This window comes from Acanthochromis polyacanthus, chromosome 15 (genome assembly GCF_021347895.1).
Source record: "Acanthochromis polyacanthus isolate Apoly-LR-REF ecotype Palm Island chromosome 15, KAUST_Apoly_ChrSc, whole genome shotgun sequence".
In the NCBI taxonomy this organism is placed as follows: domain Eukaryota; kingdom Metazoa; phylum Chordata; class Actinopteri; family Pomacentridae; genus Acanthochromis; species Acanthochromis polyacanthus.
In genome coordinates, this window is record NC_067127.1 from 20,039,402 (window position 1) to 20,060,883 (window position 21,482).

Sequence of the window (21,482 nt, forward strand, 5' to 3'; positions counted from 1 at the left end):
AAGGGTCGTGGTTAGCGCCTTGCATGGCAGCTTCTGCTATCAGTGTGTGAATGTGTGTGTGTGTGAATGTGACGTATAATGTAAAGCGCTTTGGGTATCTTTCAGGTACAGTAAAGTGCTATATACATAAATACAGACCATTTACCATAAAGTGGAGTCTAAGCTAAGATGCTACACTAAAGGCAGTCACTAAAACAAGGACCAAAGCTTCCAGTGTGTCATGAAAAAGCTGACGTACCCGAGGAGTTTAAAGACTTGATATTTGATGACTTGCCCTTGTGTGCCCATTCTATCTGTGCTGTGCCAAGTTAACATGATCTTTAATGAGTACTGGTTACCTGATCAAAGAGCTTCCTGTTGACAAAAAGTGTGTTGTCTGGTTTGGCCAATTGTCGAGCCAGAAAGGTGAAGAGTCCACCGACCTGGGAAGGAGTAAAGTCTGGGTTGTCCACCATAACCTGGGTAGAAAGAAAAACAACAACATTTCGGGGCGTTCCATCATTCTCTGTGCTGTTTCAACAATGAGCAAGGAGTTATTAACAACATTTCGTATTTCTGCAATAAATAACGTATGTTAGCACCAAATCACAACATATGTCATCCCACAGCACTTCACATAGTAAGGTGAAGACCTTGCAAATTTTAAACAAAGAACAGAAAACCCAGAAATCCAAAGGCATCCTATGAGCAAGTAGTCGGCGACAGTGGGAAGAAACTAAAAAAAACCTCCATAGAGGGCAGAAACGGCAGATTATAAATGTGTAGCTCCAGCTCCAAAATAACAAGCATAACAGAACAATATGGTAAACATTAATAAACCAAAATGTAAAACAAACTTACCTTCAGTAAGATGTCCACTATCCTCTGCTGGTACTCAAGGGCCTGCTTGTCATTCTTAAAGTCTTCAAATGTCTACAATAAAGCAAGAACCACATTTTATATGACAGAAGAAAACAACAGAGGTGGCAGGAGGCATTTCAATTCTTAAGAAAGGAAAATTAAACATAATTGGAAAGTGGTCAGGTCAAATCTAACCAAGACTAATACTACAACCACTGGTACTGCCTTGCAACTCCCACTGCTTGACTGAGAGGCTGAATCTGGAAGATGGAGATACTCTGGATCCCACATTTGACTTTAATGTGGATGACTCATGGCAGCCTACTGTGCATGGCTAATGCAGGAAATCAGTGAGTAAAATAAATAGTACAAAGGTAAGTATATAATAGTGAATATGGAAGCCAATGCACACAGCAGTGGTTTTATAGGACAAATAAAGTCAAGGACAAGTAAGCTGACCTCTCTACTGGTGATCAGGGTTGTTTTAAAATTGACCTGATTCAAGATATTCAGAAAACACTACGTATTCCAGGAGTAAAATCATGCAAAGAAATCTTACCATGGCAAGGACATTGAGAAATTCCCGGGTATCAAAGTGGAGGAGTGTATGAATAAATGGAAAAACTTCCTCCTCCTCTGAGGAGTCAGTTGAATGGAGACGGATCAGGAATTCAAACACCTAACACACAATAACACACACATTAGAGTAGTAATATAACGAAAAGCTTACTTACAATACTGCAACTTAGTTTTTTGAGATGCTAAAAGAATGGTGTTACCACTGATCACATATATGTATATACATATAGCACGTAAAACAAAGTCACTTTGGAGAACTTTTCTAGAAGGTACTGCAAGAATATAAGTGATGACGCATCTTCCTTCACTTGGTACTTGTGACATAAACAGTATCTACACACCTGGTTCTTGACTTGAACCACAAGGTCTTCAGGGATGTCTCCTATTGGATATGCCCTTCCTGCAAGACAGCAGCTACACACACACACACACACACACACGTATTAATACACACACAGGAGCACACTGACACACACCAACCCAACACTTACAGTTGTATAAACAGCGTTTAAGATACTATAGACAGTACAATATACACCAACCCTTCTACAGACCTCTGAATAGTGACATTATTGGTAGGAATCATGAGTGTTTTTCTTGTTACTATTATTATCAAAGGCAACTCAATGTCAAAAGAAGACAAGCGTGGCAGTAGCAGTGCTGCAGCAGCACGCAAGATGCTCCTGTTCAGTGAGATATTCATCACAAATATGTCACGCATCACATTAAATGCAGCACTTCAACAGTGAAAATGTAAAAGCATCTAACAGCAGATACCAACCTTGTGACCATAATGTACACCAGCTGCAAGGACTAACGGACTTAGGAATAAATCTGTATAAGTCTGTATGATTTACCTTATGTACACCAGCAGTTTGTTTCCCATCACAACATCTTCATCTGACCAGGAAGAAAATTGCAGAATAAGACTTACATGTGCTCTTAAAACATTACAGTATCAAGAAACGTAAAATATGGAAAATGTCCTTTAAGGGGGGGCTTACCAGTTAAGCTCCTCCCTTCCTTCAATGTTGGGACAATGACTGCAAAGAGTTTCTGAAAAATAAACACAAAGTGTACAGCATAAGGCCTCATCAGCACCATGTGGCTTTGGTTTAGGCTACTCTGTGTCAACCAACTCTCCCTAACCTTGACTTATTCAGAGGCAGATGAGTTTCCGGGGCAAAGGTCTAGTCCAGCAATCAAGAATTCCTCTAGAAAAGTTAGAGAAACATTTTACCATTTCCCTTCAGTAGAATGAAACCAGACTTCGCTTTTTGGTTCTTGAACATGTTTCATCTCTCAAGCTCTGAACTTTGAAGTACTGAAGACGCCTTCCTGACAAGAGGTGAAACATCTTCAAAGACCTAAAAGAGGAATCCAGTTGCCTTCTACTGAAGCTCTAAGAATGATTATATGCTGGATGACTGCGAATCTAAACAAATGTTATCTGCATTCTCTGTGTATTTAACAATGTCAGTTCACCTGAGAGTGTTTTATCTGCCGATGGCATTGACAAAAGGATTTTCTTGCTCTTTTCTCTTTTCCAGAGCAAAGAATCTTCAGCGCACACTCGTACATGCAGATGCACAAAATGATTGCAGCAAACCGTTGTTTATCTTTCTTGTGTGAACCAAAAGAGGCATACAATATAAAGCAAAACATATCCCAAATCTAAGAACATAGACGTGCTATCGGTCATGTTGATTTTAAATTAGCTGTTTGAAGACACTTGGTGGACAGCAATATTCCATTAGGCATTATGTGGCATTCATATTTTTAATGCCACAGTGGTAATGTGGATCCCGTTTTACTCCAACGTTCTCAAATGCAGACATATTTTATACCTTAAAATGTTAAACCTCAGTGGTTTAAATGAAGAGTTACATGTGACGTTGTTTTTGATCATACTTTGTCTTTTATACCTTGATCTTAGCTTCAGAAATGATTCTAGAGGGAATTGTGTAATTTGACACTCATCTCAGCATTCTTTCTTTACGTATTTCCATAATGTCAAACTGAAACTAAACTGATTTATTAAAAAATATGATTTTTTCCAAACTACATAAATTCAAATGTGACAAAAGTGATGGTGATGAAACAACCTTTACCTCCATTGGAGTAATGTAGTCGTTCATACCGCTGTTGAAAACGTAGATCATTGCATCATAGAGCTGGTTCTCCCAACACACTCGAACCACCTTCACACATACGTGAACACACACAAATTAAGAACAAAAATGCAAAAAATTGTTTTTTGAACTGAAACTGTTTTATGCTCGATTGTGCATTTCAACACAGAAATTTACAAATGTGAAACATAACTTTAGACAAAAATGTACTTTTTTCACTAAACATTATTTACATTTGTAAAATCAAAGGGAAATAACATTTACACAGTTTTTGCTTTACAGACTTCTTAATATATACACACACCTGTTGTATGTCCAGGCTGGTGACATCTAGATGCACAATGCACCTCTCCAGGCTGTCCATCATGCCATTGTCATGGTAATGGGCCAGGAGGTCCCTCATAATGGGTGGGGTGAGGTGGCCAAGGCGGTCAGCAACAATGTACGACTCCAGAGACTCCAGGAAGACGCCTTTAGCAACCGTGTTCTCCACCAGCTGAGCATACAACTGGTTGAACAGTAAGTCACTGTGTGCACGCACAGAGCAGTAATTATTAGTTACTTTGCAATGATGTTTGCATTAAAACGCAGCAAAAGTCAATAAATTACAGTGTAAAAATGAAATTAGTGGTAGTGACTGTCTAGTTAGGGCTCTTTGTCACAGTTCTACTTGAGAGACATGTTTAACACCAAACATCCCATAAAGTTTCAGTTAAATAACTTTTAAAGGACCCAAAATTACAAATTTACATTTTTTTTAGTCATTTACTCCATTAATCATTTTACGACTCCTTTGATTTATCCCCTAACCCTTCAGACTTTGACGTTGGAAACAGCTGGACAGAACGTCATGTGACAGACCAGCTAAAATGTTGCTTAGTCTACGACAGTACCAGTCCAATAATGCAGCTAAAATGAGTATTACAAATGTATCCTGGGAAAATGACAGATAAAATTTTATCATCTAATGAAACTTCCCCCCCCACCTGTTTCACAAATGAAAATATTAAATAATTTAGAAAAGTGACCATGGCAATTGTCTTTTTTTGTCTGGCACAACATACATTAATAATAAAAAGAAAAGCAAGGAAATTAAAAATATTCCCCTGGACAAACATTTTTTCATCTGTACTGGAGTCATAACAGAGAGCAGAAGCCAATTTTGCTTAGACTTACAAAATTGAGTGTCTAGTTAGATATATACTTACGCCCTCTGTAGCAGCAAGCAGTATTCCACCAGGACTGGAACAACATCCTGAACACAACACACACAGAGGAGTGAGAATGGGACTCTGATTTCATATATCCCTGTCAAATGTTTATGTTAACAAACAAACAATAAAGAAAGCATCAGAGGGCTGTACCACAAAGAGAGATTACCATGGTAACTTATGCTGCAGAGCTAACTAAACATTATGTTCAGAGTTTAGAATATAAATCAGCTGTAAGAAGCGTTTCCCTTTGAACAAAGCGTTTCCTCGCAAATCTTCATGAGTGATACAGATTTTCAGCTGAGTTAATATGTTTAATTTGTAAACATCTTGATCTGGATGTTGCTAAAACAACTGAATGAAGCCATATAGTTACAGAACTGCACACTGTATGGGCCATGTTGCCATGGGAACTCAACATGTGTTCTGGTGATGGAAAAGACAAAATAATATGCTTTGGTCCTATCAAGACACTTAGTCCATGGGCCAGACCAGATATTGGTACCATCTCAGGTGACCAAACCTTCGTGGTACTAAAATGTACATTGGGTTAATATACGTACATTAAGATGTGACAGCCTTTACACACTGGCAGCTTAATCACAAATTTATGAAACGGTCACATTCACCATAGCTGCTGTATTGCACAATCCAGTTAACCCTATGAGGCCCACAGCTGCAAAATTACAACTTTTTTTTATGGCTGTCTAGCTGTACCTATTTCTGACTGAATATAGACAAACACTACATCTCCCAACACTCCACACTCTGAACTGCAAAATTGCAACATTTTTGGCAGAAAAATATGAATACTGTAAGACATACCACATTCCAAGTTCAAACAACACAGCCGTCTTCCACTGACCCCTCCAACTCTCTTTTGGAACAATTTCAATCATTCAATCCAAGTAAGTATTTGACCTATAGTATTTTTTTTCTTCATTTTTAAAGATGTTTAGTGATAGACAACTCAAATTATTTTTTTAAAAAGTATAATACAAAAATGACAAGCTTGCAAAAATATATCCTAATGTCAGTCCAACCTGCACAAGATGTCATCAGAGTCGAGCTACTACAGGTCACATGTTTTGGAATTGCTAGACTTTGAATAGCTTTTGGAAGAACATCTCTAAGGTGCTTTCACATATGTGTAGGAAATTAATAACACCTTCTCCATTCATTTCAATCTTTGGGGTGCCTCCTCCAGAAATCACTGTCCCTGCACCACAAGCAAAGGCAATAGCCTTTGCCTCATTAATGGCCTGTAGACTTATCCTTCTCTAGTGGAAATCAGATAAACTGCCCTCTTTTGATAGCTGGATCAGAGAAATGCTTTCTATGCTGCAGCTAGAAAAACTTAGATACAGTAGAGCCAACTGCCTGGAAAACTTTAGAAAGACCTGGCCTCTTTTCTTTGAATATGTGCAAAATCTGTGTCCATCTCAAAACTGCCATATAACTTTGTATCAGTGCAATCTGTGATGCTATACAATCAAGTAAAGGAGAACTTGTTTGTTTTATTTGTTTACTCATTTCCATGTTGACCTGATGCACTTAATTATGCTCGTAGACCCACTTACCTCAAATTTATGGTCATGGTAGTCATGATTATTAGATTCACTTTATATATTTATTTTCTCTTTTTTTCTGTTTGTAAAAATTTAAGGATTTGAGCCGTCACTTAAGAAAGCATCATGGCAAAAACAAAAAGAGAAAAACAATTGTTGAAGCTTACAACGCATGAGAAGGGTCTACAACATTATCACAGTGTTTCCAAGTCTCAAGAAGTGGAGTGAGAAGTCTCATCAAGAAATTCAAAGAGAGAAACACAGCACAGAACAAGTCTGGCAGAGGCAGGAAGCCAAAGATATCAAAGACTCCGGGAAAAAAAAAACTTGTGAGATATGTGTCTAAAGATGCTAGAACTACCACCAAAACACTAGTTAATGACTTAAGTCAGGAGTTGTAGTGTCAAAGAAGACTGTCACGAGAGCCCTGCACAGAAATGGAATGAACCCTGACCCTCCACTTCTACAGAAGAGGCCAGACAGCAAAGACTGTCAAAAAATAGGCTACACTCGTTGGAGTCACTCTCCACGGAAGTCTTAAGTAAAAGGCAAAAGACTGGTGCGTTATGAAGAGACACCACAGTAAGTGAAGAAGCAGCCCAAAAGCCTGGTCGTCCCAGCCACCACCCTTGTGGAGAGACTCACTTGTATTGGTCACAAGCAGCAGATCCTTGGCTATGCCCAGTGCACCTCAGAATGGAATTAATTAAAAATGTAATCACTATAATAAGTGCTAAAGAATTTGAAAATTTAACTTAATAATGGAGACAATGCAGCCTAACATGATTTTTCAATGTAATAGTACACTGTTTCAATATATGTGCAGTATGTCTGAACATGATACTGTATCAGCCGTATCTGGTGTACTATGGGGATGAGAGGTTCATATTTTGATTAGACTGCAGTGCCTGTTACAGAGGCATACATCATGTTGTTCACTATTTTGTGCAATGACAGCTTGTTGCTGCTGGTGTTTACAAATTTGGTTATGGCATTCATACTGGTACTATACTGAAAAGGGAATGTATATTTTAGAGGGGAGGTATGCAAGCTATTTTATCAAGAGGGCTCTTGGCGAAATGCAAGTGAATTGCAATTCCAGCTGGTAGGTAGTCACATATTATATACACTGCCATGCAAAAGTTTGGGGTCACCCAGACACTTTCATATTTTCCATGAAAACTCACACTTTATTCATGTATTAACATAATTGCACAAGGGGTTTGCAATCATCAGTTAGCCTTTCAACACCATCAGCTAACACAATGTAGCATTAGAACACAGGAGTGATGGTTGCTGGAAATGTTCCTCTGTACCCCTATGTCGATATTTCATTAGAAATCAGCCACTTCCAGCAAGAATAGTCATTTATAACACATTAACAATGTCTAGACTGTATTTCTGATTCATTGAATGTTATCTTCATTGAAAAAAAATACTCTCCTTTCAAAAATAAGGGCATTTCTAAGTGACCCCACACTTTTGAATGGCAGTGTACACCTAGGTTTAATGTGTGGCACTAGTGCAACGCATATAATCCCTAAGATAAAGGTCAGAAGCTTTCGGTAATGACCACATTACATGACAAAATGTGGAAAATCGAATCTCAGTTTGTTTGACTGTGGCATGATAAAACTGTTGAATTGCTGGTATAATGGTTTCTGGGGTTTAATCAGAATAGTATGAAAAGCAAAAAGCATGGACAGACATCAAAGGAGAATGGTCTGACTGGCTCAAGATCACAGAAAGGCAACTGTAACCTAGGCAACCATTCTGTACAGCTGTAGAGAGCAGAAAAGCACCTCAGAATGCACAATACATCGAGTCTTAATTGGGATGAGCTACAACATCAGAGGACCAAAAAACGGTTTCACATCAATCAGTCAGTGACAGACATTTAGCAATTTCCTAATAACCAGCTTCTACACCCTGTTACAAAGACAAAATTCATCACTGCTTTCACGAATATGACAATGACTTTGGTGGTCCTGAGTGGCCCCCCTCTGTCACTGTGTCTAAAAACAATTGGAAATCTGCATAAAATATGTAGTGTAAGCAAGTCAACATAGAGCAGAATCTCAAAGAACGTCTCCAAAATCTGAAGGAATTCATTCACATTTAATATCACTGCCACTCAGCCTGTTTGAAGGGCAGCCAAAGTGATTACTGCTTCTGTTCGTAGACGAAACATGTTTGCAAGTTTGGCTGCTGCTACCAGTACCAGAAGTTTGGAAAGGTAGAATTTGACTCCTAGCTAGGTGGGGTGGTAACATTACTTTCTCACATTGTGATAAAGAATTGTTCAGTCTCAAATATTTAGTACAGGTGGCCTTCACATCTTACAGTGGGTACTGCTCACTTGTTAAACCAGCTACAGAATTTTACACCCATTTAAAAAACATACTGATGTTGTTTGCCTGTTACTCTTGTCTCTAGTTGTTGTCACCAAGGTGATAGAGAAGATGAGGGCCCAAAAACACCAGGCACATTTACTGGTTCAGTTTTTATAGTCATAGTTAATGCAGAATCATAAATCGATTTGTTTCTTTTTAATGATAGCTGCTGAGATAATTTCTTCATTAACCTTACACATACCTGTACTGTATTTGTCCTAGAACCAACCGTATTACCTCAACCGCTAGTATTACGTATACTCCTGGCAGAGTTTGTCACAGATTAAGGTGCGTTCTTAAAGAAGTATTAGTTTACCTGGAAATGTTGCTCCATGACTTGGATCTTGCCTTGTTCTGGACACTTCTTCAAAGCATACTCTGTGAACTGGAAAAGGATCTCTACCATCTGGAAACACAAAGAACACTCCAAGTTCAAAAAGGAGCTTGACAATATCAGAACACATCTTCCAGAGTGTATAGTTTTAATAGTAGGCAATGGTACTCTGGTCTTACCTTGTCACTGACCACTCCTTTCCTTTTCAGTGGATCACCAAACAGGCCTTGAATATATAAATATATAGAACACACTGTTATCATTTAATCCATTGGTCAAACAACTAATTTGTACATTTAAAAATGTGGGGTTAATAGATCATTTGATAAGAATAAAATTCATTGTTACAACTGGCATCATGGTACAAATAGTTGCAGCATGAGAGAACAACAACAGTCCTACTTGAAGCAGACTTTTCACAACTGTGGTCATATTTTGATACATATGAACACAATGTTTCTGTCCTAATTGGGAAGTCTGCATGTATCAGGTGTGAATGTGTTTGTTTAGATATGGGGACATGCCAGAACAAGTAGGTAACAGCTGATGACTTCTGCAGATAGTTGGCTCCTGTCATCCAGCAGTGTTTCTATGCACCAGCCTGCTCTGCTTCTTTGTTTCAGATAGCGCATGACAATCGATTATCATGACCAATCATTAGTCACTGACAAGGCTTTAGAACAGCCTTACTCAACCTGTCTTGCTCTTTCTGCCACGCCCATGTGACCACAGAAACAGAGAGACAAGTGAATTGCTACAGGACCTGTATTTAATGTAGCCAAGATATCTGAGAAACAGCTTTGGAGAAACATTAGGATTTGAGATGGAACAATCCAAGTGACTATTTCAGGCTTTTATTTTTACTAGTTCCTAAGATATTTCCAATCCAATAAAGCCTCAAATTTCAATGGATGAAAAGGAGTTATTCGATGAGGAATTATTTACATATATTTTATCTCGGCAAGGATTTATATCAAAGTACAAATACACATATATTAAATATAATACAATGCAATCATAAAATAGAATTTCCTTTATTTTAAGGTCCAAAAACCTCAAAATACAGAACACAAATTTTATCAAGCGGCAGCCCCAAGTAGCAAATGCACAGTTTGACATTAGCATTTACACAAGGTGAACTACTCAGCAATCTTAAGCCTGTCTAGCATGTGTCCTAATGTTGTTTCAGCTGTGTTTACAAGATGGATAGTCCTGAACAACTTGCATTACCATTTTGTTTGCTGAAAGGACCCCAAGCCTATCTACACAAAGCAGGCTAGAAACATGTACTGTGTGAATGTAACAAACAGATTTTTAGGCTGTTGAATGTGTGATATGCATTATACCCACCAACGACAGCTTTAGCAGTTCCTTCGTGGAAGGACCAGGCCAAAGAAAGAGCCTCAACAAAATGTTCCTGCTTCAGCCAGCAGTCAATGCGCTGGAGACACAGACGGAGACAAAGATGTAATGGATCAACTGAGAAGAGACCAATTGTTGATCTACTGTTCCAACCTAAACAACCTCCACACCAATAGAGTTTATCAAAATTTATTTTTTATCTTGTTGTTTAAACCTTCCATTTATGAATTTTTACCAAATATTTAGTATAGTTCTAGTTTATCATAATTTCTGCCTAAATGTATGCATTTATCACAAGTATAACTATGAATATACACCATATTACCAAAGGTATTGGGATGTCTGCCTTTACACGCACATGAACTTTAATGAAATCCCATTCTTAATCCATAAGGTTTAACATGGAGTTAGTCCACCATTTGCAACTACAGTAGCCTCAACTTTTGTAAAAGGCTTTCCACAAGGTTTATGGGACTTTTTGATCATTCTTCTAGAAGTGCATTTTTGAGGTTAGGCACTGATGTTGGACGAGAAGGCCTGGCTCTCAGTCTCCGCTCTAATTCATCCCAAAGATGTTGAGGTCAAGACTCCACACCAAACTCTGTCATCCATGTCTTCATGGACCTTGCTTTGTGCACTGGTGCACAGTCAAGTTGGAAGAGGAAGGGGCCAGCTCCAAACTGTTCCCATAAAGTTGGGAGCATGAAATTGACCAACATGTCTTGATATGCTGAAGCATTCAGAGTTCCTTTCACTGGAACTAAGGGGCCAAGCCCAGCTCCTGAAAAACAACCCCACACCATAATCCCCCCTCCATCAAACTTTACACTTGAGACAATGCAGTCAGGCAAGTACCGTTCTCCTGGCAACCACCAAACCCAGACTCATCCATTGGATTGCCAGTCTGAGAAGCTTGATTTATCACTCCAGAGAACGCATCTCCACTGTTCTAGAGTCCAGTGGCGGTGTGCTTTACACCACTGTATCCAACGCTTTGCATTGCACTTGGTGATGTAAGGCTTGGATGCAGCTACACGGCCATGGAAACCCATTCCATGTAGCTCTCTTCACATAGTTCTTGAGATAACCTGAAGGCACGAGAAAGTCTGGAGTCTGTAGTTACTGACTCTGCAGAAAGTTGGCAATTTCTGCACTCTGCATGCTGCAGCATCCGCTGACCCCGCTCTGTGATTTTGCGTGGCCTACCACTTTTTGGCTGAGTTGTTGTTGTTCCCATTTGCTTCCACTTTGTTATAATACCACTAACAGCTGACTGTGGAACGTTTAGTATCATGAAAATTTCACAAACGGACTTATAGCACAGATGGCAACCTACCATGGTACCATGCATGAATTCAATGAGCTCCTGACAGCGACCCAATCTTTCACAAATGTTTGTAGAAGCAGTCTGCATGCCTAGGTGCTCTGCTTTATACACCTGTGGCCATGGAAGTGATTGGAAACAACCTGAATTCAATTATTTGAAGGGGTGTCCCAATACGTTTGTCAGAACAGCATATGTGCAACAGATGCTGGCACTGATGCTTCATAAGAACAGTTCATTTTTAACTTAAGGTGATAAAATGAAAACTGCAGAAACAAATGTTGTGTTGTCTCTGCCTTTTGTTAATTCGCAAATTCTCCTCTGGCTAAATCACTATCCCATCACTGTGCTTGAGATCTGGCCCTGTTTTTATGATAACTAGGGCTGGACCCGAATATCCAAATATTCGTTGCCTACGGCGGTATCCGAATATTAATTTTGATATCCGAATATTCGCCGCCGCCGCCCTGTCAGACGTTACAGGGTGGAACGAATATTCAGATATTCGTCTTTAATAGGACCCGAATATCCGGAGACCAGAAATCACTACTCGGGCCAGCCCTAATGATAACACACTCATACACACATTCATGTAGCCCATTTTTGTCTTTAGCTGAGTGTTATGTTGTGATGTTCATCATGGTGAGTGGTTTGTGTAGAATGCTTACTTAAAATGTCACACATACCTCTCTCCAGTTCCTTAGAGTCATGATGTGAGCAGACTGCAACACATAAAGAAGAAGACTGCTTAAACATAGTTAAATGCTGAGACACCTATATTTATCTGGAAAAGACACAATATGTTTTGGGTGTTAATTTACAGCTTGAAATAGCTATTTGCTGTAGGACATTTAAAACTGTTTGATACAACTGACCAAAAAGTTTATGATCACAGCAAAGTCAAATTCTGTCATGAAACAAAATGAGGCAGTCTTCTGAGATTTTCTTTCTGGAATTTCCTTATTCACATATTTACTGAATTCATCAAAACAAAACAAACAAAAGTTAAAATACAAATTGGATCTGTCATCTAATATGAGATTTACTTGAATTAACTAATCCTTATCCTCTTCTTTAAACATTCATTATAAGGCAGTAATGTTTCTGTTTATTGAGGAACCCTGTATCTGTCGCTATTCCTCTTTCAGTCTGCTGGGATCACTCCCACACCCGCATCACTGTAGAGGAGTGCTTCCTGCAGTGGGCGCACACACACCCAAAAATCTACTGTTATCTAACCTATTGCTGTTGTTGTAACTTCGACTTTGTATTTTATATTGTTACAACTACCAGATTTGTTGTGTTTTTATTTCATCTTTATTCACATAATGCAGTGGAGACAGACAGAGAAATGTGGGAAAGAAATTAGAAGAATGACAATCAGTAAAGGTGCAGCCAGCTGGGAGTGAACCGTAGATTTGTTGCTAAGGGCATTTGGCATGCACCACCTCATTTACAGTCTATGTCACTACGTTATTTACCGAGCATGTACTAGTAAGTTAATTATCATTAGAGGTTGTCAACATCAGGAATTTCGCAAACAACTAGTCTTGGTCAATTAGCAAACACAAAACAAAGAAGTTCACATCCATACTGAGATAACAAAGGAATGAAATAACATTACACAGTACCTTTGTGCCCAAATAGACGATCTGTCCTGCGTAGCTGGAGACAGACTGGTAACAGGCCTTTTCTCCAACTAAAGCCTGGAACAGAGGAGGTCAACGCTTATTTAAAGTGCATTTAAAACCTGATATCGCCTTCATCTGCTGAACATCAGAATGCATTTTTAGGTAGATCAAGGACTCTGGATTTTGTCTCTGCGATGTTTCATAATATTAGACCTAAAAAATGTCAAATTTGCTAGCCTTATAATTCTGAATATGAATACTCTAAAGATAGGTAGGAGTCTAACTAATGCTAATGCCACATGTGTTAACTGACTCGCAGTTTGATCCATGCTCCAAACTGAGCAATTCGTGTCACTTCTTTAATAAAGCTAAAATGTATGACTTTGTTATTTTAACCGGATAGATAAAAAGTTTATCCTTAATGTTCACAGCTGACTTGCTGACATATTGGTATCTACATTTCTATACTGTAAAATTGGTATCTGCATTGGCCCAAACTCCCAGTATTGGTTGGGGACTAGTTAAATCACAATGGTAGTTTCCAGAAAACTGCAGAGTCATTTTAACCTCTAGTTCAGTTTTGGAAAATACAGAGGAGTTAATAAGTCCTGTTACAAATTCTGAAATTCGGACAAACTGCCTCTCTTCAAATCATCCCAACAGCTCAAGAAAGTCATCAAGTGTTTGGTCTCCTCACATTTTAACAATTGCAATGCTCCGTTTTCTTCTATAGTTCAAAATTCTGTGACACCCTCCCTGAAAAAGATTTCCTGCTGTTCCAACAGGGTTTTGCATCCTAAAAGGTTAAACAAGCTCTGAGCCGTCATCTCATCGGCCGCCCCACACTGCCAATAACAACTGACATTAGTTATTTAAAAATTATCAAAACTTTCTGACCTTTCAAATTAAGTTCAGTACAACTATTCTAATTTATGCTGAAACTGAACTCCTACTTAACCCAAAAAGAAAGAAGTTTGACTTCTGACCCTGTTCCCCACAAACTACTCCCTCACCAGAGCCTGGGAGACATTCCCTCCGGTGGCCAGCGATTTGAAATGTCGGCTGTTATAGACTAGTTGCACCTGCTCCAAGTCCAGAGTCTCCAAAACCTCCTGACTGGGCCGGTCCACAACCTGCAGTTTCTCGTGGCTGTCCACCAGAACCAGTGTACGACTGTTAATCCACTACAGAGACCCGAACACAGGAGGAGAAAAAGTTATGCATTTTATTTGACAGTAAATATACATAAGCCATGCAGAATTTTGATCACAATCTGATAAGCATCACAGCAAAAAATACAGAAACAAACTCAACTAGATGTTGGAAAATTACACTAAATGTCTACTTAATCTAAAACTGTCCACAGCTTGTTTTACTACAATTAACAATTCTGTATCACCCAAAAAATTTCACCCATTATCCAACCAGCTTTGACATTTGAAAAAAGAGCCCCTTTAACTGATGAAAGTCTTCGGGCAGTGTTCTTAACCCCTAATTCCATCTAGGTGGTAAGTGAACAGGTAATCACTCTAAACTGAGGGTGTACACTCAGTCGTGCCATTCACACCGAGGGCAGACAACTTTCCTTGCCAGTTAGTTTAAAAGAGATGCTTGTTTGTCGGTTATTGCTAAAAGTGAATTGTTCCAATCCATTTTCCTTTAAACCTTCTGCTATTCTAAAGGTCATACATAGATGTTGAAGCATTCTTTCAAATTCTGCAGATTAGTTTCATTCCTCTTGAAGCACCAACCACTGAACATTCACTGTTCTGATATTACAACTGATATTTCACACTGTCTCTAGTATTGTGCTTATTAGTAGTGGTACTTACACTTAGGCTAATGATGTCACAGCTGAGGTGGAGTTGTCTTTGTTTGATGACATGGATGGTCCCTGTCTCCTCCTTCTTTACCTGAAAAAACAAACAAAAAAAATACAAACTGGTGTTCCTAGTGATCAGTTGACAAGGACAAGTAAGCAGACATTTGGGAAATATAACAATAAAATATGCATAAATGTAATGTAAGTGCATCCTACTGTCTTCTATAACAGCCCACAATTTACATGCATGTACAACAACTGTAGTATATTATTTGAAAATTATACAAAAGTTCAGGGAGAAATGTTATGAAAAAGCACATTGTTCTGACCGAATCCATCAATCAATAAAAGTTGTGTTCTGCGTGTAAGGTATAATTGAAGTTAAGTGGGAGTTGAGCAGATACCTGGAGGAAGTGGACTGTATCTCCTTTGCAAAACGCCAGGATCGGATTGACCGTCTTCTGAACAGGAACAAACTGCCAGGCCAGCTGAGGAACACTGGACGGATCAGACTAAAGAAAGAGGACACATGACATCACATCAGAACTGTATCACTTTTTAAACTTTTGTGATCATGCACTTGACATCACATCCAGATCACCATTCTCATCCTGCTGGGCAGAAAACTATCCCCCGTCCTGCCAGGGAGTACAGTCTTTAAGAATAGATAGTAAGCAAAATCTTTGAAATTCGAAGCACAGTCAGGTGATGTGTGGGCTTAGGTTATTCTGACTGCAATTGTAATTTTAAAGGGTGATGCACGGTAGTGTACATATGTAGACTGAAGTGTGGTCAGGGTTTCTGCAAGAGTAGTCTAAGATGTTCCTACTGACTTCTGGATGCTTTTCCTCACCTTTAGAAATACTCAGTAGCATAATCAGTGATTATTTTACTCAGCAGTTTAATTGCTGGCATCCAACAACAGTACTGGCTCAGCTGTTCAAGGTGAGTGAGATGAACTCTTTAAGTTACACTATGAGCTTTGCTTGTTGTGAATTCAGAAAGTTCAGTTCCGAAAAAAACAACCGATAACCTCAGCGGGGAAACAGAAGCTAATGCAGCATGAACCCTACTGTTGTTTCTGGGTCAAATGCATTCATTCACAACAAGACAGACAGAAATCCAGACCTTGCTGTAGGGAAAAGTCATCCACACTTTTAGGGTGGGCTTCAGTCCGATGACCAAAATCTGATGAAAGGAAAATCAAATTCAAAAACATCAGAAACCTTACACACAGTTATATGGGCAAACTAAGGTTGAAGGGTTCACTGTGAATGGAGCCGTTTGTGTACCTTAGTGAGAGAGGCCATAGCCAGCAGAGAGTAGTGTGTGATAGGATGGTCTCTGAAGTCTGGAGGAGCATGCAAAGGTTCAATACAACAGACCTCCCCTTTGGAGCCACTAAACAGACATCGAGAATCACACGACCGCATCCCCATCACCCTCCTGGAAACAATGAGAATCAATTATTACTCACAAAAAATGAAACAAGAACACTGAGAACAGGGACAAAATAAAAGGTCAAGCAAAAGTAACAGGGAAAAAAATGCACATTACGAACGCACCCACCCCTCATTTTCAGAACACATTTTGCTATGGCAGCTGGTGCTGAACGTGAAAAATGAGCCAGATAAATTTCAGCTTCAGACGTGTTAAATATTTTGTAAAGTAGAGTACTAGTCACAAAGTGCATTCACAAATTTGGGCTGCATGCATTACAGAGTAAAAGGATTTTTTCATTCTCCCCAACAAAGGAATGAGGGGAAAGAACCCACTTCAGGAGGGATATGGGTCTCCTGCCTTCATATATGCCCAAGACTCTTGGGTGATAAAGGGTCATAAATGAATCCAGTTGTTTTTCGCCATCTTCTAAGCTTGGTTTTGGCCAGTGGCTCCAACTGTTACTTTTTTGTTTTGTTTTCCCCCTCCCCTTTTTATATTCTACTCTCCAAAATGTTCCTGAATGACCACAAGATAAATCTTTCCTTCTGTTAAAGTCACACACAATTTTACATTTCAACATAAAACAAGCCAAACTTATAGCCAAAACAAACCTAAATGAGCCAAATTTTCATATATATTCTTTTTAATTTAGGCAAAATTTGCTATATTAGTACCTGGATAATTTATTTTATATTATTTCCGAGACTATTCAGGATTTCATTTTAATGTAAGTGAGTGAGGCCTCAAGCATTTCAAGTAATTAATAATTACATCAAGAATAAAAACAGACCACCAGTATCAATGCAGTTCTTAACATTGGGCAGTGTAACCTGTATAGGATTGATCTGTGACTTCAAATCTGAGTTCTCTTGTATCATTTTATCTAGACGAACAATGTTATCCATGCTAGTAATGGTACACAATAGGAGAATTCCATATCTGGCTTTGTAAGCTGAAAATTCTATCCTAGTAAGGCTGCAGTCAACAATGGGACGGTACCACAGGTTTTTTTAAAAACTAGTCGAGGCAGTAGAGTAAAACTGTGAATAATTTTATGGTAAATACAAAGCTGTTTAATTTAATTTCAATTTAAGGCACAGTTATTTACCTGAAAGCCAGCTCGAAAACAGATCCTCCACTGTCATTGCACACTGCAAGAGTTGGATCATCTGTGAACTACAGACACAAATATAGGGGGAAAAAAACAAGGGACAGAAATCAGACAAAAATGATTATGTATACCAAGTAACAACAATACAAGCTACGCGTAACTCAAATCAATACATTTGTTTGATTGCTATAATTATAAGGCATTGTTTTTAATTGTTGTACATTTGGACTTATGGGTGTTAACTGTAACAGCTACGGTATAGGACTGTTTGATGCTTAAGATTTGGTTTTAGGGTTGAGGGTTAATTTTGGATAGTCCAAAGGTAAAGGGTTGGGGCTAGGGAGTTATGGTCAGCTGTAGTGAATTTGGGTTTGGGTACGGTCCTAATGAATGCATTAAGTCAAAGACTACTTTTAGAAAGATTGCAAAATCAGCGTGACAAGTGTGTGTGAGTGTGTTGGTATACCTTCACGTGCAGTATAGCGGTCCCTGGAGGGTGGGCATCAGTGATAGTTCTCAGAAGCTTCCCATTGGCTAGGTCCCACATTGTAATCTAATCATGTCAGCAGAGACAGATAAAGCTAGAAAATCTGTTCAGGATCTCAACTGCAAGAAGTAAACAATAACCTACACTATTGTGCAATCGACAATACATGGTCAGAGTACACAGAGTTGTGGGAGTCAGAAGCTTTGGGAAATAAATTCCTCATTCAGTCTGTAAATGATGTTTTCCCAGCCCATCTAACCTCTACTGTCGGGACACGATTGAGGCACCAATATCTCCATTGTGCAAAGGAAGAGAAACACAGGAGCACATCCTCAGCGCCTGACCTAAAGCACTGGTTGAGGGTCAGTAACACAACCAAGTGTTGAAAGGAGTCGCTGAGTCCTACTGCATCACCAAACTCACTCATAAGAAGAGTCCTCAACCATCCAGATGTGACATCACATTTGTGAGAGTGGGAGAACACCCAAATCCACGACTCAAAGCCCTAAAAACTGAAATTTAAAAGTATGGAACGGCATATGACTGGCAAATGAAGGTGGACCTCAGAACCCAATTCAAGTTCCCTAGAGTCAATCTTCTGGTCAGGCATTCTTTTGGTATCCAAGACACCTAAACAGGTGGTCATACTGGAGCTTATAGGGAGGAGCAAATGGATGTTACCAGTGAAAGGAAGAATCAGAAGTATGCAGAGCTGGTGGGAAAATGGTGAAGACAATGGTGGCATGCAAGCTGGCTACCAACTAAAGCTGAGGGAAGGGGCTGGGTGGGAAAAAAATCACTGTGTGAAGTCTATAGTCCCCTGTGCATCACCGGTGTTAGGAAAGGAAAAAAACATCAGTAGAGCTTCATACACAGCAGAAAAGCCACAGACTGCGCAGGGAACTGATAACTCTTGGTCTTGTTGCGTGGATAAGGGTGTCTAAAGTTGAAAGACCTAAAACACCCAAAGACCCCCAAATACTATCATAGAGGATGTGTCCAAGTGAACTGCAAAATGTGTTTTTAACCATCATTTTAACCTGGCTCGGTTAAAATGATGGTTTTAACCGAGCCAGGTTGTTCTTTCATCAAAAGGCTGGATGACTACAATGAAGAGAGTGGCAATGGCTGGAAAGACAGATAGCAGCTCAGATAGACACCACCCGAGTAAGAAAGTGCCAGCAACCCAACTTGCATCTTCTGTGAGGAAGAATTCAGTTAAGCTATGAAAAGTCCCAAGAAGACATACCCTCATGAGAACCCGAGAAGAGGGGACAATTCACACACCGACCTGACAGACCAACAGGCACTGGCCCATGCATTTATATAAAGGACAAGTGTAGTATGTGTTTGTGGCAAGAGCTGGAAAAAAAACAAGCAAAATAGAGATATCCTTAAGATAGCTGTGTATAAGAAGGGACAAGCCATGGACAAAAGCTTCTTGGAAACAGTCTGGGAACTGATCATGTCTGCTCAGGTTACTTGGCTGAGGATACCTGAAGTGGTAGGACATGAAACATGATCCCAGGTACGATCACTGAGGATGTGGTCAAGTGCAGGAAATTACCTGAGAATTAAATCGACCTCCATTTAAAAAAAAAAAAAAAGGCTCCATAACGTGTGACTGCCTCTATCGACTAGAAACACTGCTCAGGACCAAATATGACTTGTCACCAGCATATGCCTCTCAGCTGTCACAACTCTTTGGTAGCTGAATTCACAAGACTATCCAGTGTTACTAGCAACCTTTACTCAAGCCACTTCACCTTTTCAAATATGAAAAAAAGAAAAAAAAATCACAAAAGAGCCATACTAACAGACCCAACTCATCTATTTCCCATTAATCCCGACTCAGATGTCGCTATTAAAGCCACAAGTGTAAAGATGGATCATGTTATACCCATAGTAAATCCATGCAGTATCAGCATGCATGTTAAATATTTTGCCTGCAAAAACCATGTGAACACCTGGCAAAGAGCAACATACGATACACTGATACCAAACAGGAAGTCTGACATTATTAATTTTCCTTAGGTGGACTACCCCTTTGATAAGCTCCACCCTTTTGAACATTTAAAAACTTTTTAACAACCCTTTACACTTAGTCAACACACCTGTGATTGTACAAACAGAATATGTATTTACCTGTCCTTTGGCAAACCCACAGAGAAGTCGTGAGCAATCATGGTTGATGCTAAGGGCAGAGACAGCTCCGAACTCTGCTCCAGTTGTCTTGGTACCCAGACAGAGCCGCAGAGCCTGGTTGGTGTCTAGAGAAGAAGATAAAGAGGACATTTAACTGCTAAAGCCAGAGTACAATTTAACAAATGTATGAAAAGATAAAATAAATGGAGGGAAAAAAAAGACAAACTCAAGGTTTTCCCACTCTTCAAGTTGAACAGTGGATAAATCAAACAGCATATCTGTATCAGCACGCAATATCAACAAATGAATAGCTGGAAGAGCTGGAAAAGCCAAGCTACTTGCAAACAGCCAAATCAAAACTCAAAGCATGCATCAAAATAGTTTAGACAAGCAAAAGTGAACATAAATTGCAATGTCTCACAGTCAGTCAGGTAGAACAGAAGATGGACATCAAGCATGATCTGACAGAGATGGTCATACCTTTGCCTGGCCAGACATCATCGTCAGCAATACAAAGAGACATTTGTCAACCTTGCAGAAATTGTAATTGCTTCTAAAATTGCGAAGTATTTCTCACACAGTGTTTAGGCTGAGTTCTGTAAGTGTAGTCCATTGATAATGAAGTTGTGATCGTGTTTGTCAGGCAACAATTTCAGCCATTTTCAATAGCCCTGCCACTTTGCATGGATTTATTTTTTTTTTTCCTGTTTGTATAACGAAGAACAAATGAACAATTCTGGCAATTCTTTCAGCAGATTTCTTTTAAGGTAAACAATAAATTAGACGCTGATGCTAGGAAACCATTTTTGTAAGTCAAACAGAAATACAAGATAAACAAAATAAGAAACCTGCAACTTAGGAAATCTAACTTTCTTAGGGAAAACAAAAGAACTGACAGTTTTTCAGCAATTTTGTGAAGATTTGGAGGGAATTTTTTTGTAAAACTAGCAGTTGAGAGAAGATTTGGAGAGGACTGATGAATATGTATGTTATCTTAAGTCTCATATCAAAAGCAAACTGGTGAGTAGTTTCCATTTCTGTGGCAATTATTTCCTGTGTACTCATTGTTAGTCTTATTGTGTTAGGAATGCTGTTGAAGG

General features: G+C 39.1%; 1 protein-coding gene and 1 non-coding gene across 7 annotated transcripts in view; both read right to left on the reverse strand.

The window, feature by feature from the left end:
- vps8 (VPS8 subunit of CORVET complex) overlaps positions 1–21,482 on the reverse strand; it is a 53,320-nt gene that overhangs the window by 13,625 nt on the left and 18,213 nt on the right. For 3 of the 6 annotated variants that reach the window (XM_051959972.1, XM_051959969.1, XM_051959968.1), the window contains 23 exons: positions 20,863–20,868; positions 20,383–20,507; positions 18,217–18,303; positions 17,748–17,815; positions 16,489–16,642; positions 16,325–16,384; positions 15,601–15,708; positions 15,207–15,287; positions 14,388–14,558; positions 13,375–13,449; positions 12,430–12,465; positions 10,408–10,498; positions 9,237–9,283; positions 9,040–9,129; positions 4,760–4,806; positions 3,856–4,078; positions 3,531–3,620; positions 2,424–2,475; positions 2,277–2,319; positions 1,761–1,833; positions 1,400–1,519; positions 841–912; positions 339–458 (listed from right to left, as the gene is read on the reverse strand). In XM_051959972.1, the coding sequence (XP_051815932.1) occupies positions 339–458; positions 841–912; positions 1,400–1,519; positions 1,761–1,833; positions 2,277–2,319; positions 2,424–2,475; positions 3,531–3,620; positions 3,856–4,078; positions 4,760–4,806; positions 9,040–9,129; positions 9,237–9,283; positions 10,408–10,498; positions 12,430–12,465; positions 13,375–13,449; positions 14,388–14,558; positions 15,207–15,287; positions 15,601–15,708; positions 16,325–16,384; positions 16,489–16,642; positions 17,748–17,815; positions 18,217–18,303; positions 20,383–20,507; positions 20,863–20,868 (2,039 nt within the window). Of the gene's footprint in view, positions 1–338; positions 459–840; positions 913–1,399; positions 1,520–1,760; positions 1,834–2,276; positions 2,320–2,423; positions 2,476–3,530; positions 3,621–3,855; positions 4,079–4,759; positions 4,807–9,039; positions 9,130–9,236; positions 9,284–10,407; positions 10,499–12,429; positions 12,466–13,374; positions 13,450–14,387; positions 14,559–15,206; positions 15,288–15,600; positions 15,709–16,324; positions 16,385–16,488; positions 16,643–17,747; positions 17,816–18,216; positions 18,304–20,382; positions 20,508–20,803; positions 20,869–21,482 lie in introns of those variants that run through there. The other 3 variants (XM_051959971.1, XM_051959970.1, XM_051959973.1) reach the window with 2 other exon arrangements.
- Positions 6,803–6,916, reverse strand: LOC127537641 (U5 spliceosomal RNA). Its single transcript, XR_007947422.1, has one exon. It is a non-coding gene; the product is annotated as a U5 spliceosomal RNA (small nuclear RNA).